This window comes from Silurus aristotelis (assembly GCF_946808225.1).
Source record: "Silurus aristotelis genome assembly, chromosome: 10".
NCBI classification, from domain to species: Eukaryota; Metazoa; Chordata; class Actinopteri; order Siluriformes; family Siluridae; genus Silurus; species Silurus aristotelis.
In genome coordinates, this window is record NC_139583.1 from 11,675,933 (window position 1) to 11,702,379 (window position 26,447).

The 26,447-nt window shown below is 39.6% G+C and overlaps 1 protein-coding gene across 2 annotated transcripts in view; it reads left to right on the forward strand.

The window, feature by feature from the left end:
• The window catches only part of itpr2 (inositol 1,4,5-trisphosphate receptor, type 2), a 98,595-nt gene that overhangs the window by 33,610 nt on the left and 38,538 nt on the right, over window positions 1-26,447 (forward strand). For both annotated transcript variants that reach the window (XM_083552008.1, XM_083552009.1), the window contains 16 exons: window positions 132-319; window positions 1,079-1,205; window positions 1,332-1,383; window positions 2,288-2,456; window positions 2,568-2,735; window positions 3,354-3,443; window positions 3,561-3,686; window positions 3,854-3,976; window positions 4,124-4,324; window positions 5,279-5,530; window positions 6,615-6,740; window positions 6,870-6,998; window positions 7,177-7,297; window positions 7,695-7,876; window positions 8,159-8,301; window positions 11,843-11,951. In XM_083552008.1, coding sequence (XP_083408134.1) covers window positions 132-319; window positions 1,079-1,205; window positions 1,332-1,383; window positions 2,288-2,456; window positions 2,568-2,735; window positions 3,354-3,443; window positions 3,561-3,686; window positions 3,854-3,976; window positions 4,124-4,324; window positions 5,279-5,530; window positions 6,615-6,740; window positions 6,870-6,998; window positions 7,177-7,297; window positions 7,695-7,876; window positions 8,159-8,301; window positions 11,843-11,951 — 2,306 coding nt within the window. The remainder of the gene's footprint in view (window positions 1-131; window positions 320-1,078; window positions 1,206-1,331; window positions 1,384-2,287; window positions 2,457-2,567; window positions 2,736-3,353; window positions 3,444-3,560; window positions 3,687-3,853; window positions 3,977-4,123; window positions 4,325-5,278; window positions 5,531-6,614; window positions 6,741-6,869; window positions 6,999-7,176; window positions 7,298-7,694; window positions 7,877-8,158; window positions 8,302-11,842; window positions 11,952-26,447) is intronic.

A 26,447-nucleotide genomic window follows, 5' to 3' on the forward strand; every position in this document is an offset into this window, starting at 1 on the left:
TTTTGGCAATATTGTATATATGTGTGGCATATATTAGGCTAATTGTGATTAGATGTTTTTGTTTAGTCTGCAGATGTTGACTTGTCTTTGTGTGTGTGTGTGTGTGTGTGCGCACACGTGCGTGCGTGTAGGTAATAATGTCCTGCGCACCATCCATGATGTGGGTGAGATGATGACTCAGATGGTTTTGAGCAGAGGTGCTCTACTTTCCCATGTCTCCCAACCAATATCGGGTCATGGGAAAAAAGCACATGGCCTGTCTGACAGCGAGGATGTGGTGGTGATGGACACCAAGCTCAGGATTATTGAGATTTTGCAGGTGTGCTTCTTTTTTGTTTGTTTTTCCCACTGAATATTAGACTGCTTGAAGAAAAAAAGCACAAACCTGTCCATTTCTGTTATTTAATTGCCCTGTACAAAAGTTATGTAGTATTTGTAAAATCAGTGTAAATTTGCTAGAATAGCTGAGTGGAATATAGGCAAGTGACAAATTTAAAGGATAGACCAACACAGAGTGAGCTACTGTGGTAAATTGTGCCATTACAATCTCCAGAACACCTTTTACAAATCTCTGGAAGTGTACTTAAGGGAAGATCATTATTTACCCTAAACCATATTGCCTCAGTTGATATATTTAATGACGGTTGTGGAAAACACCGTTGAGGTTGGGTTGGGTTTGGACTGAAGGCCATGAAAACAATCGCTATCATACTCCTCAAACATTCAGTGAGTGTCCATGGTCTGTAAATGTTGGTAAAATCATCTCTTTTAGCATTAGAAAATGAGGGAATATTTATCATAGGATAAAGTTTATGAGCAAGTAGACATTTGACTTTGCATGGAACTCTTTACTGTAACGGGGAAAAAGGGGCTCAAACCATATCAGAAATCTGGCACCGTAAAATAACAGGGCCGCGGGAATTTATTTATTTATTTATTTATTTTCAATTAGTTGTGTACACGCTAAATATTCCATCTTAACGTGACAAACACACAGGTATATTGTAGAATATCCTTTAAAAAATATAAAAAAAATACATTGTATATTAAGTGCTATGCTTGATGTGTTCCATACTAGTTCATTCTGAGTGTGCGTCTAGACTACTGGATCACCTATCTTCTGTCCATCTACAAGAAGGAGTTCGGGGACCAGGGTGTCCCAGATAACAGTTTGTCAGTTGCTGATTTCCCTCCTATTCCCTCAGGTGAGAACGCTCTGTGATAAAGACTCCTCACATTTCTGGCTCTACAGCTTGTAGTTGAACTGTACATATTGTGTTTTTGTGTCATTTATTTATTTCATGAATCATATGTATTATTTGTGTTTGTAGAGCCAAATGTGGAACAGATAGCTGAAAAAGCAGAGAATATGTTTGCTGGAAGGTGAGTCAGCTAACTGGTGAACACTACAGGGTATTCCCAAGGGGGCCATACATAGAAGACTATGTATGCCAGCATCACAGAGTTTGAGACTTAGTTAGGGAATGCTCATAGATGTCCACTTCTTGGTTGGCCTGCGACATTTCAGTCTGTTTTGGTTTAGGAAATTTGGCAGCAGTGTTGTGTAATGGGCATGCCATGTTTCCTGTTAAAGTTGACAATGACCTTGCGACTGCCTCTTGATTTAGTCATGAAAGAGACATCCTTTGTCACAGGCGATGTCCTGTATGTATGGAGATTTTTGGGACACAAAGTTACTCTTTTCAACAGAATTCTTAGTTCTGTTAGGTTGTTCTATTGGCTTTATTATTGTTATTATACTTGTTAGAATTTATTATTTAAAAATGTACGGTTTTTGTAGTAGGAATATCACAGTACCACTTTTCATTTCTGTCACTTACACTGAAACCTTGAGTATTAGCTAATATAAAAATGACATCTTATGAAGCTGTAGTTCATAACCATATTTTTCTTCTAACAAATATTTTATTTTAAATGAAAATTTATTTATTTTTTAAATACTTACATAGCTATTGACATAACAGACAGTGATAAAAATCACTTTGATTCCAAATATAATTATAGTATAGTATGTAATATAAATATATTAATAAATGCAACTAAGCCTCTTTATATGTAAACATTTTCATTCTTTTTTTTTTTTGTCTTCTAGCTAACCCTGTATTTATTAGTGGTTCTATAACACCTGATACACATTCTGGGTGTAGAATAGTTGCAATGTCTAGTTTTAAGAATTAGTTTTATAACAAAAAAAAGAGAAAGAAAACACCAGAGGATTTTAAAATGTATCAGTGTTCTAAAGGTCTGGTATTTGCATTATCACTAGCGGCAAGGAGCGGACCTCGGTGGATTTGGACGATGACGGAGGCAAGACGTTTCTGCGCGTGCTGATTCACCTCATTATGCAGGACTATCCTCCTTTGGTCTCAGGTTCACTGCAGCTCCTATTCAAACACTTCAGCCAGAGAGCTGAGGTCCTTCAGGCTTTCAAGCAGGTCTAAAGCACACTGACATACTTTTCTCTACCTGATCGTCTCTTTTGTTTTTGTTCTTTTATGGCATGCATGTAATCGATTGTGTATGTGTGTACGTGTGTCTACTGGCAGGTCCAGTTGCTGGTGTCTGAGCAGGATGTGGAAAACTATAAACAGATAAAGGTTGATCTGGACCAGCTGCGACTGACTGTGGAGAAATCAGAGCTGTGGGTGGAGAAGAATGGAGGCTATGGCACTGACGAAGCCACTGAAGCCCAGGCAAAGGAGCAAAACGCAGAGGTGTGCCACCTTGTGGCAGAAACTGTGATGTTCTCCTGCTGTTAAAATTAATTTTTGCATTATGCGTTAATACAAAGAACAACGAATGGTATAATTGACTTTCATTTACATTAAGCATCGTAAATCCACTTGTTATAGATGAGTGGCCTTTGAGGTTGCGGTTAATTATTGACATTATATGACTAAAACACATCTATAGACATAACTCAATTAATAATGCCAGACAAGCTACTTCTTCGAGGACATCTTTTAAACATCATGTGTATTGAATGTGGCTCATAGTTGCTTTTTTTTCCTAAGGTTTATTTATACTTAATTAAAAATCACAAAAACTCCCACTAGATACAAGAGAATTTTTACCAGCATGCCTGTTTGGATGAGATATTCAGTAAATATTACCTAAGGGAATGTGAAATATGGTGTAATCTTTCCAGATCCATTCTCACACCGTCTGTAAAGACGCACTGCCATGACACAATGTGATAATGAAAACTAGTCCAATTATAAAATGATCAAATGTGCTATTGCAAATGTGAACAGCTTACGTTATTATAGTAATATTGAAATTGTTTTTTTTAATTTTTTTATTCAGCTTGTGTGTGTTTGTGTGATTGGCAGGAAGTGGGAATTCTCAGTCCAGTGCAGGATGGAAACATTAAGCCACAGATAGATAGCAACAAAGCCAACAACTACAACATTGTGAAAGACGTGGGTGCCGCTGTCATCAAACATATATCTATGTTTCTACGAATATAAAAGTTGTTTTCCAGTAGAATTAATGTTTTGGGACCAGGTCTTGAGAAATTCTATTTTGTTGGTCAATAGATCCTGCAGCGTCTCAGTAAACTTTGTTACCCTGCTAAGAAGAGTCGTGTGCAGCAGCAGAGGTTGCTGAAGAACATGGGAGCTCACACTGTGGTGCTGGACCTGCTGCAGATCCCTTATGAGGCAGTGAGTGGACCTGAATATATATATTTAGGGGGAAAAAAAACACCAAATGACATCTTTTAACATATGTATTTTTTTTTTTAATATTCTTCTTGTCACTGCTATATTATTATTCTTTTTATCATTATTATTAAATGTTTGAGTTACCTGACTCTTGTTATATTCTTCAGGGAGATGAAAAGATGAAAGAGATCATGACTTTGGCTCACACCTTCCTGCAAAACTTCTGTAACGATAATCCTCAGAACCAGATTCTGCTTTACAAACACCTCAACCTTTTTCTCAGCCCCGGGGTACAGTAACAATAAGCCATGTGTCTGAGGGTTTTATTTATTCTAATATGCTAAAATGTTGTGCACCCCAGGCAGTGTTTATCTAAAAGTCAATTTTTTGTTGAGCTGTGACTTACTCATGATGCTTTTCTTGGCTCTTTTACACAGCTTTTGGAGGCAAAGACTATGCGCTACATCTTCCAGAACAACTACCACCTGTGTAACGAGATCAGCGACCGTGTGGTGCATCACTTTGTACACTGCATAGAGACGCACGGCCGCCGTGTCCCATACCTGCGCTTTCTGCAGACCATAGTGAAGGCTGATGGCAAATATGTTAAGAAGTGCCAGGACAAAGTGATGACCGAGGTGAGGCCGAACGGTGTACAGAAGTGCACAAGATTAAAAAACGACATTAATAAGTGAACATGGAATAGATCTATAAAAATCTGTCACATTTAAAATTAGAGCCCACATGTGCTTTGTGTAAGGTCCATATGTGTTACCATATGCCTAAAATATGCTCAAATTCATCTGAAGTAGACATCGTCAAAAAACAGCTTTACACATATCTGAAAATAGATTTTTCCCTAATGAGCAAGAGGAGAACCTGTCCACTGCTGGGTGACTTTGAATAGTGGAATTATAAGCAGTGCTGAAAAAGGATCTTTTTTATTATGAGCACCAGGATCTATTTGATCTCACAAGAGTTTTAGCTTTAAGTCTAAGATTTCCAAATAAAGTTGTTCACTTATAATGAGACTTAAGAATTACTTGTTTCCATTTAGCGAGTTGGGTGACGACAGCATCCAAACATACCAGATGACCGGTAGGGATAGACGGCGCGATCCTAAAGTATTGATATTTCCGATACTGGCATTGTATAAAAAGGATCGATTCCTGTCTGAGCTTTATAGGTCATTAGCAGTATTTTTTTAATCAGTGCAAAATTTGAATGCATTTAATATGGATGAGACAAGGAATAATGTGGTCAAATCTTCAGATGTAAAGAATTTGCAGAGGAAATAAAAGAAATCAATTTGGTCTGAATAAGAGTAAAATATTCTAATCATTCTAGTGGATAGTTGTATCGTTTTCTACATATTCATTGATTTTAATTGCATGCCTATAAGTGGTGTTTGCCTAATATTTGTCAGGCCACAACTCAAAAAAACAATGAAAGATTTTCACTTAATGAGCTACATAAGAAGTTTGGTAATGAAAACAGTAATCAGAAATTTAGCTGTGTTCTGTCTTAACATGCACTTTATTTGAAAAACTAAGAGGTATATAAAATATAAAAACCTGTGCATGTGTGTGTAGTTGGTGAATGCAGGTGAGGAAGTCCTGGTGTTTTACAATGACCGGGCGTCATTCCCCACGCTGCTGCAGCTGATGAGTACAGGGGCAGAGTACAACGATGAAAACAGTCCGCTGGCCTACCACAACAATCTGGTGGAGCTGCTGGCTGCCTGCACTGAGGGCAAGAATGTCTATACCGAGATCAAATGTAACTCACTGCTGCCACTTGACGATATTGTCAAGGTGGTGACTCATGAGGACTGCATCCCTGAGGTAAACAAACCTTACACACAGAGCCCTCCGCAAGTCACAGTGTGTACAGGGATATTGTCTGGTATGTTTATTTATTAATCGTTTGTGGCAGACTTTATATAAGTAATGTGGTATTTACAATAATATATATTTTTTGTTTTTATACAGTAACTGTAACTTATAGGCTTTGAATTACCCAAGTGTTGTGCGTCATAACAGTTTTATACACTGATTAGGCTCTCAAGTAGTTTTATTTACCCAAATTTAATGCAAGTTTGTGAAACTGTTATTTCATATTAATAAGTGGGAAAAAGGGAACCAGCTGTTAAATTATGATTAAAGAAATGCCATGCTATCAAACAGGAAGCGTTGGTATGTATGGATGTATGTACGTATAAAATATGTGCATATGATGCGTATGTAGTGCCAACGCACTGCCGAGGTGCATCAGTTGGGACACAATCTTTCACTGGTATGCTGTCATTTTGACATTTTCAGTTTTTTGTGTGCCAATAAATTCAAATCGGATTCGCAAGGTGTTCATTCATCAAAGAGTATCGGCAGTACACAAAGGTTTATGATTTCTGGCAGAACTTTCTAGCTCCTTCTGGCTTAGGAATCTACTTTACTACAGAGCCTGTCAAAAGTTTAAACATCTATTCTTTTAACATTTTTGAGACACACATGCATGTTCCTTTCGTTTATATGCAACCTAGGTAATTTAACGGTCATTGTCTTATTATATAGTGAACTTTGGTTGCAATGAGCTGCAGCCGGATGGAAGTGCATAGTGTTGAAGTATGGAATAGTAGCCATGTAGGTTCAGTATTCATTTCACCACAAACAAGTCTTCAACCTTCCCTGTTCCAAAACAGTCTCAAACCATTCATCTACCACCTCCATGTTTAACTGTGGGTGTGAGGCTGTCTGGTAATATGTCAGTCTTGTTCTGCATCTTACATAAGTTCTCTTGTTAGAGTCAAATTTGGACTTGCCAGTAAACAATTAGTTTTTGCCTTTTACCTAGTGTGTTGTTTCCTGTATCATCTTAATACACACATGATCATTTGAAAACAGCAAGGTTCTCTCTGATTTTCCTTTGCAGGTAAAAATTGCCTATGTAAATTTTGTGAACCACTGCTATGTGGACACAGAAGTGGAGATGAAGGAAATCTACACTAGCAACCACATTTGGAACCTTTTTGATAACTTCTTGGTGGACATGTCTAGAGTAAGTACAGCAACATGGCTTAATAGCAACCTCTGCTATATTTTTGTAGATATAATACATTGAATCATGGGGTGAGGTGTGATGTGTGTGCATGTTTTTACATGTGTGTCCATGTTCTTCCACCACCAGGTGTGCCAGGGTACAAATGACAGAAATAGAGCTGACCAAATGCTGGAGAAATACGTCACTGACACCATTATGGCCATTGTCAAAGGCTTTTTTGGTTCCCAGTTTTCTGTTAGCACTTCTAATCTGCAGGTATCGAGCGTGCGCACACACACACTTTTTCAAGAAACATGCTCTTATTCTTCGCACCTTGTTTTTCTTCTGCCATCCCGACAACCATGTGTGTCTTTGCTCTGCAAACACTACACCAATTTGAACCATTCTTACCAGTCACATCGTTGATTTTTCTCTCTATAATTGTGTGTTCCAGAGCCATCAGAGCACGTTTATCCGACTGTTGCAGTCCGCCATCAGAGTCAGTACCTGCTCCTGGTTAAGTGCTCTGCAGAAAACGAACATCGAGGCATGCATCAAGACCCTCGCTGATGTGGGTGAGTTATCACAACTCACCGAAGCAATCTTACCAAACAAATTGAGCACACTGCTGTATTAGTGTGTCCGTTGTTTGTCCTGGAAATTCCACTGCTTATGTTATGTGAGGCAGCATCTTTTGGTTTATTACATATAAACCCTTAACTCTAATAACCTAAATATTTTTAACCCACGTTGTCTGTCAGTCATACAAAATGAGCAGCTTCAAAATAAAACGTTATTTACAATTCATAAAAAATGAGTAGCAACAGTAGCCAAATTATCATTTGCAGTAATCATTGAAATTCTAGATCCATAAGTCTGAGCCTGAGCAGGATGAAGCTCTCTCTGAAGATGGAGGAATGAAATGAATAAGAAAGAAAAACATTTGATTGGGTTTCTATTCATTCCTCACAGCTAAGAGTCGGAGCATAGCTCTACCAGTTGACCTGGATGGACAGGTGAACTTTCTGTATCAGAAGTCTCATACCAATATGGTACAGCGCGCTGCTAAAGACTGGAGGCTTTCGGCTCGTCAGAGACCTCGCAAAGAAATGCTTGGGACGCCGGACTACAAGAACATAATCGAAAAACTGCAGGTACGCTGCATGACTCGGTTGCATTCGGTTTAAAAACTTTAGCTCCCAAGCAGATTTTTGGGTTAAAATGTTTGCAGCATCTTGTCTCTCCGAAACCATGAACCCTAATTTGTGATCTAACAAACAGAGCTCGTGCTTGTGTAAGTACGATCACATGTTCTATGACATGCCTTTGTGTGACGTGTGTGTGTGTGTGTGTGTGTGTGTGTGTGTGTGTGTGTGTGTGTGTGTGTGTGTGTGTGTGTGTGTGTGTGTGTGTGTGTGTGTGTGTGTGTGTGTTAGGGAGTAGTGCAATATCTGAAGGAGCAGTTCAGTCCACTGGTCCAGGCTGAGTTCTCTGTGTTGGTTGACATTCTGCATAGTCCAGAGCTGTTGTTCCCTGAGGCAGCACGACTACGCTGTGAGACCGGAGCCTTCATGACCAAGTAAGACTCACACAACACTAAATGATGTAGAGCATGAGGTGGATAAATCATAAATTCTTTAGCTACTCCACAAAGCAGATAAAAGCTCTTATGTGCAGTATAGTTCCATGTTTTGTTTTATAATCTAACTCACTACTACCATAATGTTACAAAATACTGGACTTATGTCATGATATGTTATAATGAATAGTTTCTTGGTTACACTGTATTAAGGTACTTCATCATCCAGATCCTCTTCTAGCAACATTTCTAATGTACCCTCTTGTTTGTGGCTTAGACAAAAATTAAAATCAGCAAATTTTTCTGCAAATGTTTAAGCTTTAAACTGCTCTGTTTTGGGGATTATATTCCAGTTTAATGCCCATTTTTATATGTATCAATATGCTTGGCCGCAAGGTTCACGCAAGAGAATTCTGTATGCATATAAAATAGTTAGATTTATTATTATTTTTTTTAATATACCTCATTTTTATTTGATCTGTTGTCCATGATAATTATTCAGACTTTGTTAAACATGAATCTGCCCATGTGTGTTGTGCAGCTGCAGAATTTTATATACACAATAGGTATAGTGAAGCGCATTTAAGCTTTAGCACACTCCTTCTTACTGAGTTTACCAAAAATCAACAAGCAGGAAACTGTGAATAAAAATAAAGTTAGATAAATAAAATTTGATTAAAAAAAGAATAAAAACACAAGATCGATTCCTTGAGTAACTCGAGTAATTCCAATACAAAAAAAGCATTGTTTAGTCCATTTAACTACACACCAAGCACTGAGTTTTCCCACGTATCAATATTACTGACGCACCACCCAGTAAACACTGGACAACTATGGGCTCTCATTTATAAACACGCAAAGGTTGTGTCGCCAATTCCCCTTCCCGCCTTCTGTGTTTCCACATCGGGGATACGCAGGGCTCACAGTTTACTTACAGGTGCGCACTTTCTCCCGTCTAGTTACAACCTTTTCATGTTACCCCTGGACAGGTAAACGCAGAAAACGATGCAATATGAAAAATGTAAGAACGGGAAAAAACAGCAAAGGCCAAGGAGAACATTCCAGGCCAAAAAACACAACAGAAACTTTCCAAAGTTTGGGATAATTTCAAACCAAAACATGCATCATACAGTGCGTTTTTTATATTTTTATTTGGTTTTTTTAATGTATTTGTGTTTGCATTTTGATATAATATGGCAATTAAATGCACTAAATGGGATATTCAGATATTCTATGCAATTTTAGCAATAATAAAATGTTTATATATATATATATATATATATATATATATATATATATATATATATATATATATATATATATATATATATATATACAGTGAGGAAAATAAGTATTTGAACACCCTGCTATTTTGCAAGTTCTCCCACTTAGAAATCATGGAGGGGTCTGAAAATGTCATCGTAGGTGCATGTCCACTGTGAGAGACATAATCTAAAAAAAAAATCCAGAAATCACAATATCTGATTTTTAAACTATTTATTTGTATGATACAGCTGCAAATAAGTATTTGAACACCTGTCTATCAGCTAGAATTCTGACCCTCAAAGACCTGTTAGTCTGCCTTTAAAATGTCCACCTCCACTACATTTATTATCCTAAATTAGATGCACCTGTTTGAGGTCGTTAGCTGCATAAAGACACCTGTCCACCCCATACAATCAGTAAGAATCCAACTACTAACATGGCCAAGACCAAAGAGCTGTCCAAAGACACTAGCGACGAAATTGTACACCTCCACAAGGCTGGAAAGGGCTACGGGGAAATTGCCAAGCAGCTTGGTGAAAAAAGGTCCACTGTTGGAGCAATCATTAGAAAATGGAAGAAGCTAAACATGACTGTCAATCTCCCTCGGACTGGGGCTCCATTAAGGATCTCACCTCGTGGGGTCTCAATGATCCTAAGGAAGGTGAGAAATCAGCCCAGAACTATACGGGAGGAGCTGGTCAATGACCTGAAAAGAGCTGGGACCACCGTTTCCAAGGTTACTGTTGGTAATACACTAAGACGTCATGGTTTGAAATTATACATGGCACGGAAGGTTCCCCTGCTTAAACCCGCACATGTCCAGGCACGTCTTAAGTTTGCCAATGACCATTTGGATGATCCAGAGGAGTCATGGGAGAAAGTCATGTGGTCAGATGAGACCAAAATAGAACTTTTGGGTCATAATTCCACTAAACGTGTTTGGGGGAAGAAGAATGATGAGTACCATCCCAAGAACACCATCCCTACTGTGAAGCATGGGGGTGGTAGCATCATGCTTTGGGGGTGTTTTTCTGCACATGGGACAGGGCGACTGCACTGTATTAGGGAGAGGATGACCGGGGCCATGTATTGCGAGATTTTGGGGAACAACCTCCTTCCCTCAGTTAGAGCATTGAAGATGGGTCGAGGCTGGTTCCTCCAACATGACAATGACCCGAAGCACACAGCCAGGATAACCAAGGAGTGGCTCTGTAAGAAGCATATCAAGGTTCTGGCGTGGCCTAGCCAGTCTCCAGACCTAAACCCAATAGAGAATCTTTGGAGGGAGCTCAAACTCCGTGTTTTTTCAGCGACAGGCCAAAAACCTGACCGATCTAGACAAGATCTATGTGGAGTAGTGGGCCAAAATCCCTCTTGCAGTGTGTGCAAACCTGGTAAAAACTACAGGAAACGTTTGACCTCTGTAATTGCAAACAAAGGCTACTGTACCAAATATTAACATTGACTTTCTCAGGTGTTCAAATACTTATTTGCAGCTGTATCATACAAATAAATAGTAAAAAAATCATACACTGTGATTTCTGGATAATTTGTTTTTTAGATTATGTCTCTCACAGTGGACATGCACCTACGAAGACAATTTCAGACCCCTCCATGATTTTTAAGTGGGAGAACTTGCAAAATAGCAGGGTGTTCAAATATTTATTTTCCTCACTGTATATATATATATATAATGAAACAAATGACGTTCGTTTCAAGAGACCCTTCTTATTTTCTCTTGTATATTCAGCATTGCTCTTAAATGAAGAAAAAGTGCTTTTTATCCTAATCGGAAAATTGGTAGAATACTCGACTACTAAAATAATCGATAGCTGCAGCTCTAACAAAATCAGCTTGTCCCGGATGTCTCGGCTAATTATTTGAACCACCCCTGGTTATAGCCCTGGCCAGACGTGCATGCTGCTTCATTTCTTGAGTGGGCACTGAAGTGGGTTCTGCCATGAATGACTTCCGATCTTGCATTAGGTGTTCGAACAGCACTTACCTGAGTGCGCGTGTCAGCCTGATTGGTCTGTACTATTGCATAAGCACTCAAGTCTGCATGAGTCACTCTGAAAGCCACAGCGTGCGGTCCTTCTGCTGCACCACTATGACTAACCTGTTACTTTCTCATGTAAGGTCAATAAAGAATACATGCATCGAAGATATTTTAAGATTTTCTTACTCTTGAGTCCTAGATGCCATGTCTTTTACTGCATAAACTGGAAAGAAACTTTTGAGTGGCAAAACTTTCTGAACTGGAATCTGTATGTAGGTTGATCAAGCACACGAAGAAGCTGATGGATAAGGAGGAGAAGTTGTGTATTAAGATTCTGCAGACACTCCGTGAAATGCTGGACAAGAGGGAGACTTTTGATGATCAGGTCAGTTGGAGACCATTCATTCATTCATGTTAAACAAACGAACAGCAGTGTATTATGAAGGAGCGTTTAAAAGTCCCACTTTATCAAGAACTTCTGTAAACGTGCACGTCCAATCTGCCAATCATGTCATAACAGTCCATTGCAGGAAATCATGCAGATATGTAGTCGAAATCTTCAGCTAATGTTCACTATGTAAATTATGCCCCTTTCTAGGAAATGAAGTCTTCTGAATAATCAGAGTCAAGAATTCAACCTAAAATTTAAAGAACATTTTCTACACTTTTGTCTTGAACAAATGCACAGGACGTGGTATAGTATGGAGGTGGTAGCTCGGTGGTTAAGGCATTGAACTTTGTTTCGAAGGTCGAGTTGAAATCGCAGCCACACTAAGCTGCCACTCCTGGGCCCCTGAGCAAGGCCCTTAACTCCATTGCTGCTCAGTTGTATGAAAGAGATAAATATAAGTCGCTCTGGATAAGGGTGTCTGCCAAATGCCATAAATGTAAATGAGCTGCAGGTTCTAACACATTATAACATATATACATAACTCTGTTTATGAATGTATGTAATACATAATAGACCATTAATAAAAAGAGCCTATTAGATTATGAGAGATACACCGAAGTACATTTTGTGGCAGCAACAAAAACAAGCAAACTTTGTTTAGATTACTACCTTGACGAATCTGTTCAGTGTGGATAGATAATAAGTTTATAAATAAAAGGGCGGTTTTCATTATTTTACCCCGCAGATCAGTAATGACTCCAGCCATCTGGTACACAGCATGTAAAAGAAATATTACCTTACCTTATCACGTTACTTTTTCTGCAGCCTGGAGCTGGCAAAGGCAATATGTTTAGTGCAGTAGATGTGAACTATATTGCGTTGGGAAAACAGCGAAGGCCGTGTCTTGATGAGTCAGACTCGAGTGCTCCTAAGGGAGTCTGGAAATTTTTATTTATTTATTTATTATTTTTTCAGAGTTCAGTCACCAGAAGAGGGCCCTAGAGAAACACCCAAACTTCAGTGTCACTTTTAAACCTGTTGACCTGTTTAGCTGTACAGGCTGAGAGAGGAGAGTGTGAATGTGTGTGTGTGTGTGTTGCTGTGTTTCTGTGTGTGCGTGCTTGGGAGATAAATGAGCCTAAGCTCAGTGCTCAGCCCTCCATAGTGCTGCTGGCTCCGGCTGGCTGAGTGCAGCAAGTTGGGAGCTCCAGACAGCTAATCAGTATTCAGTGGACAGAGCACTGAGCGCTCTTACATAAGGCAGAGGCACGCGAGGACGCGCTCGCCGTGAGAAACGAGAGAGCGAGAGGAGGGGGGTGCACCAAACTGCCTCTACACCAAATCAATACTGCAGAGCGCTGACTGCAGCCACAAAGAGACTCTGAGAGGAGTGAGCGAGAGGTGTGAAGAAGAGACCGTGTAATCAGGGCTACGAAGCTTCGACACAGCACAAACGAAGCTTTTTCTTTCGCCGTTCTTTCACATCCAAAAGCCAATTAGAGAGGAGTCAATTAGAGAAGGATTCATTACAACAACTTTCCCTGAAATATGAGGCGCAGGGTGAAACATTATCTAAGACCTTCGCACTTTGAGAGGCTTGGCAAGAACAGTCACATGGGTTTAATTTAGCTGTGTTCGCAAGAGAAAAAATATGCTTTTTGTGTGTGTTTATATATCAGCACTTTTGTGATGTGTATTCGGTGTCCTCGCTGCTGTCAATGTGGTGCTGCAGTCTCATGCAGACCGGTGTGGCTCTGACTCCAGGCTCCCTGTGGACTGTGTGTGTGTGTGTGTGTGTGTGTGTGTGTGTGTGTGTGTGTGTGTGTGTGTGTGTGTGTGTGTGTGTGTGAGAGAGAGAGAGAGAGAGAGAGAGAGGAGGAAGGGAGAGAGAGAGCGCGCAAAAGCATGTGAGGAGCCACGTAAGAGAAAGGGAGGGAGGGAGGAAACATTGCACTGCAGCGAGGAAAGAGCTTGGATGGGAGCGGCGTCTGCTGAGTTCATGAGGAGACTGAGCAGGGGGTGTGTTTATGTAACCAGCCTGCAGTGTCTGAGCCGGGCTCACGTGGCCCATCACGTTCTCGCTCGCTCGCGCTCGCGCTCTCTCTCGCGCTCTCTCTCGCGCTCTCTCTCTCTCTCTCTCTCTCTCTCTCTCTCTCTCTCTCTCTCTCTCTCTCTCTCTCTCTCTCTCTCTCTCTCTCTCTAGTACCTGTCTCTGGTTTGCTCACTCACCCTTCTCTCTCTCTCTCTCTCTCTCTCTCTCTCTCTCTCTCTCTCTCTCTCTCTCTCTCTCTCTAGTACCTGTCTCTGGTTTGCTCACTCACCCTTTACTCTCTCACTTATCTCTCACCTCATCAACCTTATGTTTGTCTCTTGCTGAATTTATAGCACCCTCATTATCACTCTTGCTTCTAGTGGACCTCTTTTATAAAAAATCGCAAAATCCTCCACCCAAAATCATCTTTCTCTTTTTCTTCTCTCTCTCGTTCGCTCTCTGTTTTTGTTTCTTTCTGTCTATGAATTTGCCTCTTAATACACTTCTGTTATCAAAATATTGCAAAATCCCCCCTGTCTCGTTCTCTCTCTTTTTCTCTTTTTCTCACTCTCTCTCTCTTTTTCTCTCTCTCGCTCTCTCTCCATTTATCTCACTCTAATGACTTGGTTGCCAAGCAGCAGGTCATGACTCATAACAAGATATAATTGGTCTAAGAGACTGCATTTATTTGAGCGGATATGCATGTGCAGCTTTGTGTGTGTGATTGCATGTATGCGCATGTGCATAAAGCATTGCTACTGCTATTTCTCCCTGAGGATCAATATGCATCAGATAACGTTTTAGGAGGTCTAGTGGTATGAATGAGACATCGATCTGTCAAACGTGATTGCAAAGAAGTTCAAATAGATGTGACATTAGCTAATGTTGCATTAGACTGAGAATTAGTCTAATACACCAACCAGGCTTTATGACTTTATGGTCTGCCTTTCGCTGTCAAAACACTTCTGACCAGTTGAGCATTAACAGTATTAACTTCTTCAGCAATTTAAGCTCCAGTAGCTTGTCTGTTGGATCGGACCAAATTGACCACTTTTGCTAGATACTGACCACTGCAGACCGAGACCCCACAAGAGCTGCAGTGTTGGAGAAGCTCTGACCCAGTCGTCTTGCCATCACAATTTGGCCCTCGTCAAACTCACTCGAATCCTTACACTTTCCATTTTTTCCTGCTTCTAACACTTCAAGTTGATGTTGCCATGATGAAGAGATAATCAGTGTTATTCACTTCACCGGTCATAATGTTATGATGCCATAATGTTATGCATGATCGATTAGATTGAATTCAAATAAATGGGTTTAAAGTCCATCCATTAAGTGTGTGTGTGTTAGTTAGCGGGGTTGATCTGAGTGCAGAGTGGTTCTCGAAAAGTTCTCAGTGCTTGGTGTGAAGGCATTTGTTAAATAATATGTATGGCTGCTTTCAGATTTAGTAGATCATTATTGACTTGTCACTTTCATAGGTATACTTGGGTGTGTGTGTCTGCAGATGTGTTTGATTGGAAAGGGATATTGAAATATTTATTATATGGACAAAAAACTTTGTGGACACCATAAGATTCATAGGTACTACCGTTAGTCATCATGTTCTGTTATATTAAGCTTAAAGCTTATGGGATGAAACATCCAGATGTTGGAGTTTAGATGTGGAGATTTTTGCACATGTAGCCATAAGGACATTCGTGAAGTCCTGTATTAATGTAGGGTGAGGAGGCCTGGGGTTCAGCCAGAGTTCCAATTCATCTCTAAGATGTTAAATAGAGTTGAGTTCAGAGCTCTAAATCATGTCACTCAAAATCTTCCATTTCAACCACGTAAACCGCATCTCCATCGAGCACGCTTTCAGCACAGAAGCATTGTAATGCGAGAACAGGTTTGGGTCTCCTAGTTCAAGCTACGGGAAAATGTAATGCTACTACATCTAAAGACACCCTATACAATTCTGTGCCTACAACCTGGTGGTAACAGTTTGGGGAAGAACCACATATGGCTGGAAAACACTTTTGTCCTCATTGTGTGCGTCTGTGTGTGTGCGAATAGGAAATAAATGAACAGAAGAGAAATACAAATGAATTCAATATTTGGTATGACCACTCTTTGTCCGCAAAACAGCATAAATTCTTCAGTGTTTGTGCCACACCTGCATGCAGTTTTTGAATGAAGTCTGCAGATAGGTTGTTACAGACATCTTGGAGAACTAACCACAGAGCTCCTGTAGGCTGACTTAAATCTTTCTGCCTCTTCATGTAATCTCAGACGGACTCGATGATGTTGAAATCAGGTTTTTGTGGCGGCAAAACTATTACTCCCAGGTCTCACGCTTTTTTTCTATGCTGAATGTCTCTCTGATGGTACTGTATAGCTCTGAAGGCTATGTCTCTCTGATGATATTGCATGATGGATAAGTATCTGCCTGTATTTCTCAGCATTGAGAACATCATTAATCCTGACCAAATCTAACTCCATTTGCAGCAATGCAGCCCCACACTTGCAGGAAACTGTTCTTCAGCCCATCAGCACCAACTCATCAGTCCGGAGTACATGCTGTCATTTTTCTGCACCCCAGTTTTTATGTTTTTGTGCATAATTGAGTCGCTTAGCCTTGTTTTCATGTCAGAGGTATGGCTTTCATAGCCTCAATTCTTCTATGAAGACCTTTTTTGCTTATGGTCCTGCTTGATATCTTCTGATCAAGAACTGAAGTAAGCATGATGCGTCTTTCATTCTCTGCATTACGTTTCTGTGGCTGACCACTGCATCTACTGTCCTTTTGAAATTGATCATTAGCACCAGTTTGGTATAATTGATTAATCATACATACCATTTGGAGTATTCACACCAAATATTGATCTGATTTGGATTTCTTTTTTGTTTATTTACTTTTAATTGATGATAAGAAATTATTAGCACAATTTTTTTAAAGCATTCTCACTACACAGCATTTCCCTAAAACATTTGCACAGTACTGTGTGTATACCAGTGGCGGGCTGTGCATTTGGTACCTGGGCCTTCAGTGGGGACTTAATCCACCTCTTAATACCACCACTATCACTTCACAATTATAGAAACCATCAACACAATATAACAACGCGTGGCATGAGAGAGAGAGAGAGAGAGAGAGAGAGAGAGAGAGAGAGAGAGAGAGAGAGAGAGAGAGAGAGAGAGAGAGAGAGAGAGAGAGAGAGAGAGAGAGAGAGACATTTTGCATATGGAGAATGAATACTATTTTACACAAAGCAAGCTCCAAACCTCTACACTACAACCGCAACTGTGTCACCTAAATCATCTAGAGCAGTTCAGAATTAATATTTTTCTAATAACATGACAAAAACATAAATGTAAATAAAATACAACCTACTCACCAGAGATGTATACTCATAATGCATACTCATAATTTGCATAATTATCTTTTCTTGTATGTATTTTTATGCATGTCCAAGACCAAATCAATTTCTTTTTCTCTGTCAGCCATTGTGGGCATAAAAAGTCTTAACTCAGATGTATTCATGTGTGCAGAGTGCTACAGATGTGTTTTGCTAGTTGAACATGGCTGTAACAGTTTAGTTCTGACCAACCAGAGGACGGTAAATTTGCTGATGCTATTCTGGGCCAGCTAGCTGGTGCTGTGAGGCGAATTTGAAATCTGATTGGTTAAAGAAACAGACCCATTGCTAATATAGTTTGAGGTACATCAGCCAGCACTACTGATTCTGAAGGCCCTGGGCAGATTAGATTGACATGGCAGCACAAAACAATCTGACATCCACATACACGTACTGGAAGCTGTGCAACCAAGAGAATAAACTATTGGGAATAAATTAATACAATTCATGAAACGAATATTAGAATTTAAGTTGTAAATGTAGGTCAGTGCTTCTGATAGTGTTGAGGCCAGCAGAGAAGGTCTTGCTGGCCCTGACAGCCCACCACTGGTATATATGCAAAAGTTTTAGGCAAATGCTGTAAAGCTGATCTGAACATCATCAAGTCTGTCTTGGATTACATGAAGAGACACAAAGGATTTGTGGCAGCCTACATCCACAAAAGATCTGTTATTAGTTCACCAATATGTTTGGAACAATCTACCTGCCGAGTATCTTCAATGACCGTGCAAGTGTACCACAAAATGTTTTTTTTCCCCTCACAGACAAAGGGTGGTCACACAAAATTTTTGTTTAATTCGATTTGGATATGTTAAAGCACTAGCTTCAGGCCTTTATGGTAAAACAACAAACAAACAAACAAACAAACAAAAACCCCGCAGGTGCTCACACTGCTGGCCTTACAGCAACGCTTAATGTGACATCTGAAACTCGTGTAGATTAAACATTAGTTTATCTAAATGGCTGTATCCATTCAGGGTTACAGAGAGGTGGAGAATTTTAGCATGTACCTGTGAAAACCTGTCACACATCCAGTTTCCGTCAGCTTCCCAAAGGTCTCACTGCTGTTGTGTTTTCTTCTTCAGCTTGCAGGTGATTCCTAACATTGGTACTTATTACAAAACAAAAAACATGTTTGTGTGTGTGGGTGTAGGTGATGTAGTAGATGAGTGTGCATGTGTGTCACACTGGTCTTTCGAGCCAGTCATGCCCCACGAGTGAACTGTGTCACGTTACCATGTGGTTTGTGTCATGTGTGTAAATAGAAGTCTCTGGTTTGACAAAATAACTTGTGTAACACACACACACGCACACACACCCACACACCCTCTCTTTCTTTACTTTCTCTATTGCTAGCACACCACTGCACTCAGGCAAAGCAGCTTAACAGATTATCATAGTCGCACTGCTAAACCCTCACACACATGCAAACATACAGGAGCACATGCAAACACTCAGACACACATCATACTGCCATATTTTGGACAGTACTTCCACTTTTATGATGTTTAAAACATGAAAAACTAGTAAAAAAAAACATGCAGGCTGGTTTCATTATTTTAGAAATGCTTTCTAGAGTTTACAGAAAATGTGCAAAAAACATCCCAGAGGATCTGCAGGCTGAAACACTTTGCTGATTGGAGAATTGGCCAGACATAAAGTCTATAATAACTTAGTAACCACTCTTTACAACCACGTTAAACAGAAAAGAGCGTCAGACCTCTCATTTATGAAAACAGTATATATTCGTATCTGCTTCGTATCGCATATGATTAATAAGAAGATGGGTGCATTTCTGCTTCATGCGGTTTGTATTTGAAAAGGGTCCGCTGTTAAATCGCTTTTGACCTAATGACCGATTCCAAATGCAAAAATGCACTGCACAAAAAAGAAGCAAGAAGACAAGAGGCAGGAGATCAAGGCTGGTGAATAAAGCCTGTATGATTTCTCCATTATTTCTACAGTAAAAAAGCGTTGGTTTAGAAATGACTGTTTTTAGAATGAAACAAAATGCCAAACTGACTCAAAAACCTAATCAAATTAGACAACAGATGCAATATATTAAATGTGATAGCTGTTGTTTAATAACCAGCCAAGAGCTCACAAAAATGCAGATGTTTGCTGTAATTGAGTTTGACACTCATTGCATGCTATTGAATTTTAAATGTATTGAGATAAAGGGAATATGTATGTGTGCATGTGTTTATATATATATATATATAAAATAAAAAACTCACACACACACACACACACACACACACCCCATTGTCCCTAAGACGGCTCTCTTACCAGCTCTCTGCTATCACATGACTTCTTACAAACCAGGGATGATGACTGCGAGCACATGCTTCCTCCAAGACATGTGAAGCTAGCCACCACGTCTTTTTGAACAGCTGCTCGTGTTACCTCACTTGACATCTAAACAAACTTGGAGGGAAATGCTAACTGGCTTCTTCTGCCCATGATAATCTTGTATCCCTCTCACCCACCCAGACAGCACTGGCTTTCTCGGCTTTGTATAGGAGTTGTGATCCTTTGACACATATTGTCATTAAACACAATCAGGGCCATAAAATGCACAATATACTGTGTGAAACCTGTCTATTGTGTTGTTTAAAAAAAACAAAAAACAGGTAATCTGATCTTTATATAAAATATAATGGTGGCTCGTCGGGGCTTTTGTAGGTTGTGTTATGGCTGAACACAACCTACAAAGTGCTTCTGCCAAAAGGTTAAGAACATAATGACTCCAAAAAAACTCTAAGAACTAAATAATTATCTTGGCCTTCTCAGTCTATAGATTTACACCGTATTAAAAGCATGTTCTCCGAATCAAAGAAAGCCCACATGCGCATACCTAAGAATATCAAGGAACTTGAAATGCCTCCAACCTCCCAGGAGGTTTTTTGGATAGGATTTAGGAAGAAACAGCTCGAAAGGAATTTTTAGTGCCACTTTGAAGAACTCTTAAGTGGTAATAAAAAAATGTTTGTAAATCACTCAATGGCTTTGTGTCCTGACTTGCCCTTTGGTTCCATGTAGGTCATTATGGTTTCATTTTGGTATGGAAATGAGTGAATTCAGTGACTAATACTAACTGGCATCCCTTCAGCAGGTGACTTTACTCTTTATGCTGAAGATGAAAAATATTTCCCTTAGCTTGCGATAAATACCGCAATTAAGGTGGTGCAGGAGCCCCTTGCCAAGTGTGTGTGTGTGTGTGTGTGTGTGTGTGTGTGTGAGAGAGAGAGAGAGAGAGAGAGAGAGAGCGTCTTCATAATTCTTCTGTCTTCTTCCTCAGAGTTATTCTCAACTTATAAGTATCTGGCTGAAGGTGTTTCACTTCTGGAATGATTTTTGCTCTAATCTTTTTTCTTTCTTTCTTTTTGGGTGCCATGATTGTTGGGTTAATGTCTTTAAGCATTAATTTTTATGCTAAGTAGATTAGTTAGCATCACATTTTCCACTTTAAGCGCATTAGTTTGAAAATAATGCCAGCAACACCTCTTTATGAGCTTTTGCAAATATTTTAAAGAACAAGTGCATAATTGATGCATTCTGGATAATGGCTAATAAAGAAGAACATACAAAAAAAAAAAAAAAAAGAAATGTTGATGTCCCTGAGGCTTGGAGCAGCGTGTACCGACACGCTGAACTTGGTACTTTGTCTGCAATATTCATGCGACATTATTAGACAGGAGCTTTCCTACTTTCCTGCTTCAGCATTAGGATAAACTGGAACTTCTCAGAGAAAATTTGCTACCCTTCACTCCTGTTTGCTTTGGTCAGTTGGAATTCAAAGACACTTAGATTTATGATTATCTTGGATTTTATGCAGGAATGGAAGGTCATGCGAGTCATATGATGGCAGTTTATTCAGCGATTCTGCTTTAATGCAGTAGCTATTGAAGAAACTTTACATCAAATCGTATTCATCTGATTTCGTTCTCATTCACTATTATAATTATGATTTGTGTAAATTTAGTTGCATCTCCACTGCATGTTGGTGGTGTGCATGGATGAAATTGGGCTCATTTCACTGTAATGGGTCTCCCTCTGAGATCCTTAACCATGTTATCCAGTCACATGTGTGCCTTCCAAAATAGACCTGGGTCAGAGAGGTTGTTTACGCTCAGCGGTTGTTTGTCTTGGGCAAGTTTAAAAAAGTCAGCAGGACTGCAGATTGCTCTCACATGCACGGCTAATTTGTTTGCTGCTGCTGGCACTGTTTATAAGGGCAACCATTTAAACAAAACAAAACACAAAACGTTATCATCGTATTGGGTGGGGCATCGCTGGCCTGGACTATAGGGGAACAGTCAGGCCACTGGATAGGGTGGATAGCTCTAGGAGTGCAAATAAAGACATAAGCCTCCTCAAATCGTAGCTTTATGGTGAGAGAAAGAAAAAGAGACGTGGAAAGCGGTGATTTCATTGCTAAGCCTGGATGGTTTTTCCTCGACAGACGACCAACTTTTTCTTATTTTTATTTTGTTTATTTTTCGCTTTGTTGCACATGTCCTTTTTCATTTCGTTCGCCTGTTTGTGTTATATAAGACGCTCTGCTGTCACCTTCATGCCTAGACAGGCCTATGGGGTTTTTGAAATGTATTGATTTTCCTTCCTAAATCTGTCTCAGCACAGCAAAAGCCTAACATGCCACATTCACCACTTTCCAGTATCCTCATCAGCATCAAGAGGATGTGTGAAAATGTTGGTCTGTTATTTACTCAACACCACCTAACTCTATTAATTCCATATATCATGTTCTGCTAAAATGTTTTGGACGTACTAAATGCAGCAGTACACATCCAAAGATTGAGGTTTTTCTACCTGCAATTATTGATCTACTTTTATTCTTTTTATAATTCTGTTTTTGAAAGCTTTGTAAAAGCTCCTGCTGTAGAACAACAACTTAGATGTGCTGTGGGTTGTTGGGGGTGCCGGAGCAGATCTCAGCAGCATGGAAGGATGTTGTTAAGCAACGTGCCAGCTAATTGGCCATTGCATGAGGTACTCGGGTACTCACGTGTTTAGCACTGACGCACAGCTGACATCTGTTCAGAGTCTCTTCGGAGAAGGCACACTGATTTATTTACACGATTTTTAAAATATATATTAATAATAAAAACGGTTTTAATACCGATTATATTTTGTAAATGTGTGGCGGTCTGGGAAAAGCCACCCGATGTTGCTGTGCTGTAATGTTTGTTTACAGCATATAGTTTTGTCTGGAGTGACGCATCGATGTGCTTTGTAGTTTACACCAAAAAACATATATGCTTATGCTAGTACAAATAGGTAAGGATCTCAAAATGCTGTTAAGTTAAAACCGTGTTAGGGGAGGCATTTCTATTTTTTTTTTTATTAAAATGATTAGTGAACAGGTGGGTCTTCAGTCTTCATTTGATGACAGACAGTGACTCAGCTGTTCAGACAGCCAGGGGAAGTTCATTCCACCACCTGGGTGCCTGTACTGAGAAGAGTCTTGCTGCAGGTTTTTCTTGTATTATGAGGAATTGTGGATCGAGTTAGAGGCTTAAAGGGAACATGGTGCAGACAGGGTTTGGTAATTGCCTTCATATAAGTGGGCCTAGTCCATTTTTGTTAAAGTTTTAACCCAGTTGCAATGGGTGGAGTGGCAGAACTTTGGGAGACTGGAACTTGTTGGATATAGAACAGGCCTGTCAGGAGTGTTAAATTCTGAGATGAGAAGTGACTGATCAAACACCTGAGTCAGGTGTTTAGTAAGGGGAAAGTAGGATAGGCTTATGTTGGTATGTGTTGCCAGATAGTGTGATCTGAGAATTGTTTGTTTCTGGAATAGTTTTTAGAACTATGTTTCGCACATTTGTTGGTTTGGGGAAACACATAAGATTCTGAATGCAGAAACATCTGTTTGTTTTGGCCAAAATTGGGATTTTTGTCTAATATTTATAGAATCTGTTAAAATATATTTCACCAAAATGATATGGAAATGTTTTTAATTTACTTTCTAATTTTACCTAGGCAGGGTTTAGAGGCAGTTTATTTCAACCTTAGGTGCAGTCAGTCTAAACGTCTGACACCTTAAATACGATTTAAAATGAGAATTTGGAGGTTTTTTTCAATTTGTTGGATTATTAAATGCCTGAGTGAAATGGACATAAGCAAAATAGTACCTGTTAAAATATTCTGCATTATACTTTGAATAAAAAAAATATATATATATATATATATGGGGGTAATCATACACTAGAACCTATGGACTGGAACTTGTTGGATATAGAACAGGCCTGTCAGGAGTGTTAAATTCTGAGATGAGAAGTGACTGATCAAACACCTGAGTCAGGTGTTTAGTATGGGGAAAGTAGGCAAAGACAAGATTGCGAAAGTCAAAGCTATCTTATGTGAAAGACAAAGCTATTTTATGCTAGCCTGCATTTTTAAAAGCAATATGTATAAAAATTTTTATAATGTCAAAATGTATAGAACATTTATTTCAGACATTTAATTTTTTTCTGTTTTCCATTCTTTCCACCCCACCACCCCCAAACCTAGGAAAGTGCTATTTGCCCTCTTCTACATACATGAACTCACAGACACAGTTGCCTATTGTCCATGTGATTGATGGGAGGCAGTGTCTGCACTGATTATGCTTTCTTTAGCTTTCACACTTAAAAAAACAATCTAATAGTAGGTTATTGGAGGATTTGGTATAAGATCACACAAGTTAATTAAAAGTATAAGAAAGTTAAAGTGGATGGTTAAGATGACTAATTTGAAAAATATCAGTACCTTCTCTGACATTCAAAATGTTTCAGCTGTTAATAATGGAAGTAAGTGAGGAAGGTTGACTGTGTTCCGTCTTTATATCTGTTCCCGTACTTTATTAGGTGTACAAGGTGTAGGCTTTGGGGTCGTAAGGGCTGTAATTTATAATTCTGTGTGACACCAGGCTTCGCCATAGGGATCATTGCTGACCCCAGACTGAGCTCAACCGGTTCAGCACCTCCATCCGTGCTTCTCTCTATATATTCATCTCTCAGGTGTTTACAGATAGCGGGGTGTGTAGGATTGGGCCGTGTTGTCTGAAGCTCAGCCAGGCTAGCCGCAGTGTGGCGTGCCCACGCACATCTTAACACCCAAGCCTCTCTCAGTCTATTGGCTATCTCTCTCTCTCTCTCTCTCTCTCTCTCTCTCTCCCCCCCCATCTGTCCTCACTTTACCTGAGTGGAGCTTTTTTTTTTTTCCCTCCATGCAGCACCAGACAGATGAGTCAGGCTACCTTTATCTTCGTTTTTCTTCCCCCCCTCTATATCCATCTAAAGCTTTCTGTAGGAGCACAAGAAAGACTGCAGCATCTGGAGGTTTACTTTGCCAAACTTCCTCTATTAGTTGCTTTTGTTTGTGAAATGGTAAAGCAGCGCCAAATTGACAGTCAATCTAAACAAACCGTATTTGGATAAGTACGGTATATATTTTTATGTATGTTTGTGTGTGCGTGCCTATACGTGCATGTGCATGTGCACGTGTGCGTGTCTGGGCTCTTCCAGACAGTGAAAGCAGACGCGTGTCTGTTCAGACTGCTGATGAGACTCTGTGTTTACTGAGAGACTGAGGGAACATCAGTGGCATGCGCTTGTTGGAAAGAGATCTAGAAAAACACCCAGACATGCTGCTTTGAAACTCCACAGGCTTTTGCTGCATCTAGTTCTGCTGTTTTAATTTCCATGGTGTCTTCACAGAGGGCACTCCTTTAACTTTTCACACTAGTTCCAACCCACTGGTCTGCATCACAACATGTTGACTGTCTCCTGAAAAAATCTTTCCTCCTGCCTCGCCTGTGAAACACCACCCACCAGACCCTCATTGCTCTACCTGCAATTACGCAACTGCCAATGCCATTAATAGATTGGAAAAGGTCTAAAGCGGTCATCACAAACCACAGAGAAAAGAAAACTGTGAGCAAGAGAGAGATTTGAGGATGTAAAGGAGAGGGGGTGAAATCAATAACCTTCCTGGTTTTTCTACTTGCTTTCCTCATGGTCTCCCAGCAAGTCACCACCAGGTGTTATGTAACTCACTCACTCTCACTCTCACTCTCACTCTCACTTTCTCTCTCTCTCTCTCTCTCTCTCTCTCTCTCTCTCTCTCTCTCTCTCTCTCTCTCTCTCTCTCTCTCTCTCTTTTCCCTCCCACTCTTTCTTTGCCGCTTCACCTCCCCCACCTGTCTCATTCTCGATCTTTTTCTTTGGCACGTTTTGTCACCTCTCCCTCAGGGAAAGAGAAATAAGTGGCAGGCATCCGCATGTTCGCTTTTCTGTGTGGCCTCTCATCATTCTGTCTGCCCAAAGCTTTTCTTGTACTGAGGGCATAATTGGTACAGTTATGACAGTTTATAATAGTTATATAAAATGCTCTTGTACATGAATGAGCTTTTTTTTTTTTTTTATATCATGTGCCTATGAGAGGATGGATGAGACAGTCACACAGTTCTAATTAAGGGCATATATATATATATATATATATATATATATATATATATATATATATATATATATATATATATATATATATATATATATATATAAAAGCAGTAAGTACTCAATGCTAAAACATGGTTTATACTGCAATCATTTACGTACACTTTTTTTATCCTTTATAGGAGAATTATAGATATGCCTAATTATCGAAAGCATCAATAAGGACTAACATGACAAGAAAAATCGACCAGAGACACATTTTTACATGTAGCAGTCATGCTAGCTTGACCACAGTCTTGTGAATAATTAAAACAACAACAACAAAAAAAAAAACTATCTCACTAGACCTTTGCCACACAGCTGAAACAAATGTAGCTGCTTTCACAACAAACATATTCTTAGGGCAGTAGGGAAAATTTGTCTGGGTTTAGTTACAGCAAACCTGTTTGCTTTCAAAGATCTGGAAATTCGTAACAAATTTTTATTAATATAAGCATACAATATGAATGGCAACACATTTGCTTAAAATGTCAATATTGATTGTTCTAGCTATAAACTTTCTTGCAGCTTCTCCCATTAGGGGTCGCCACAG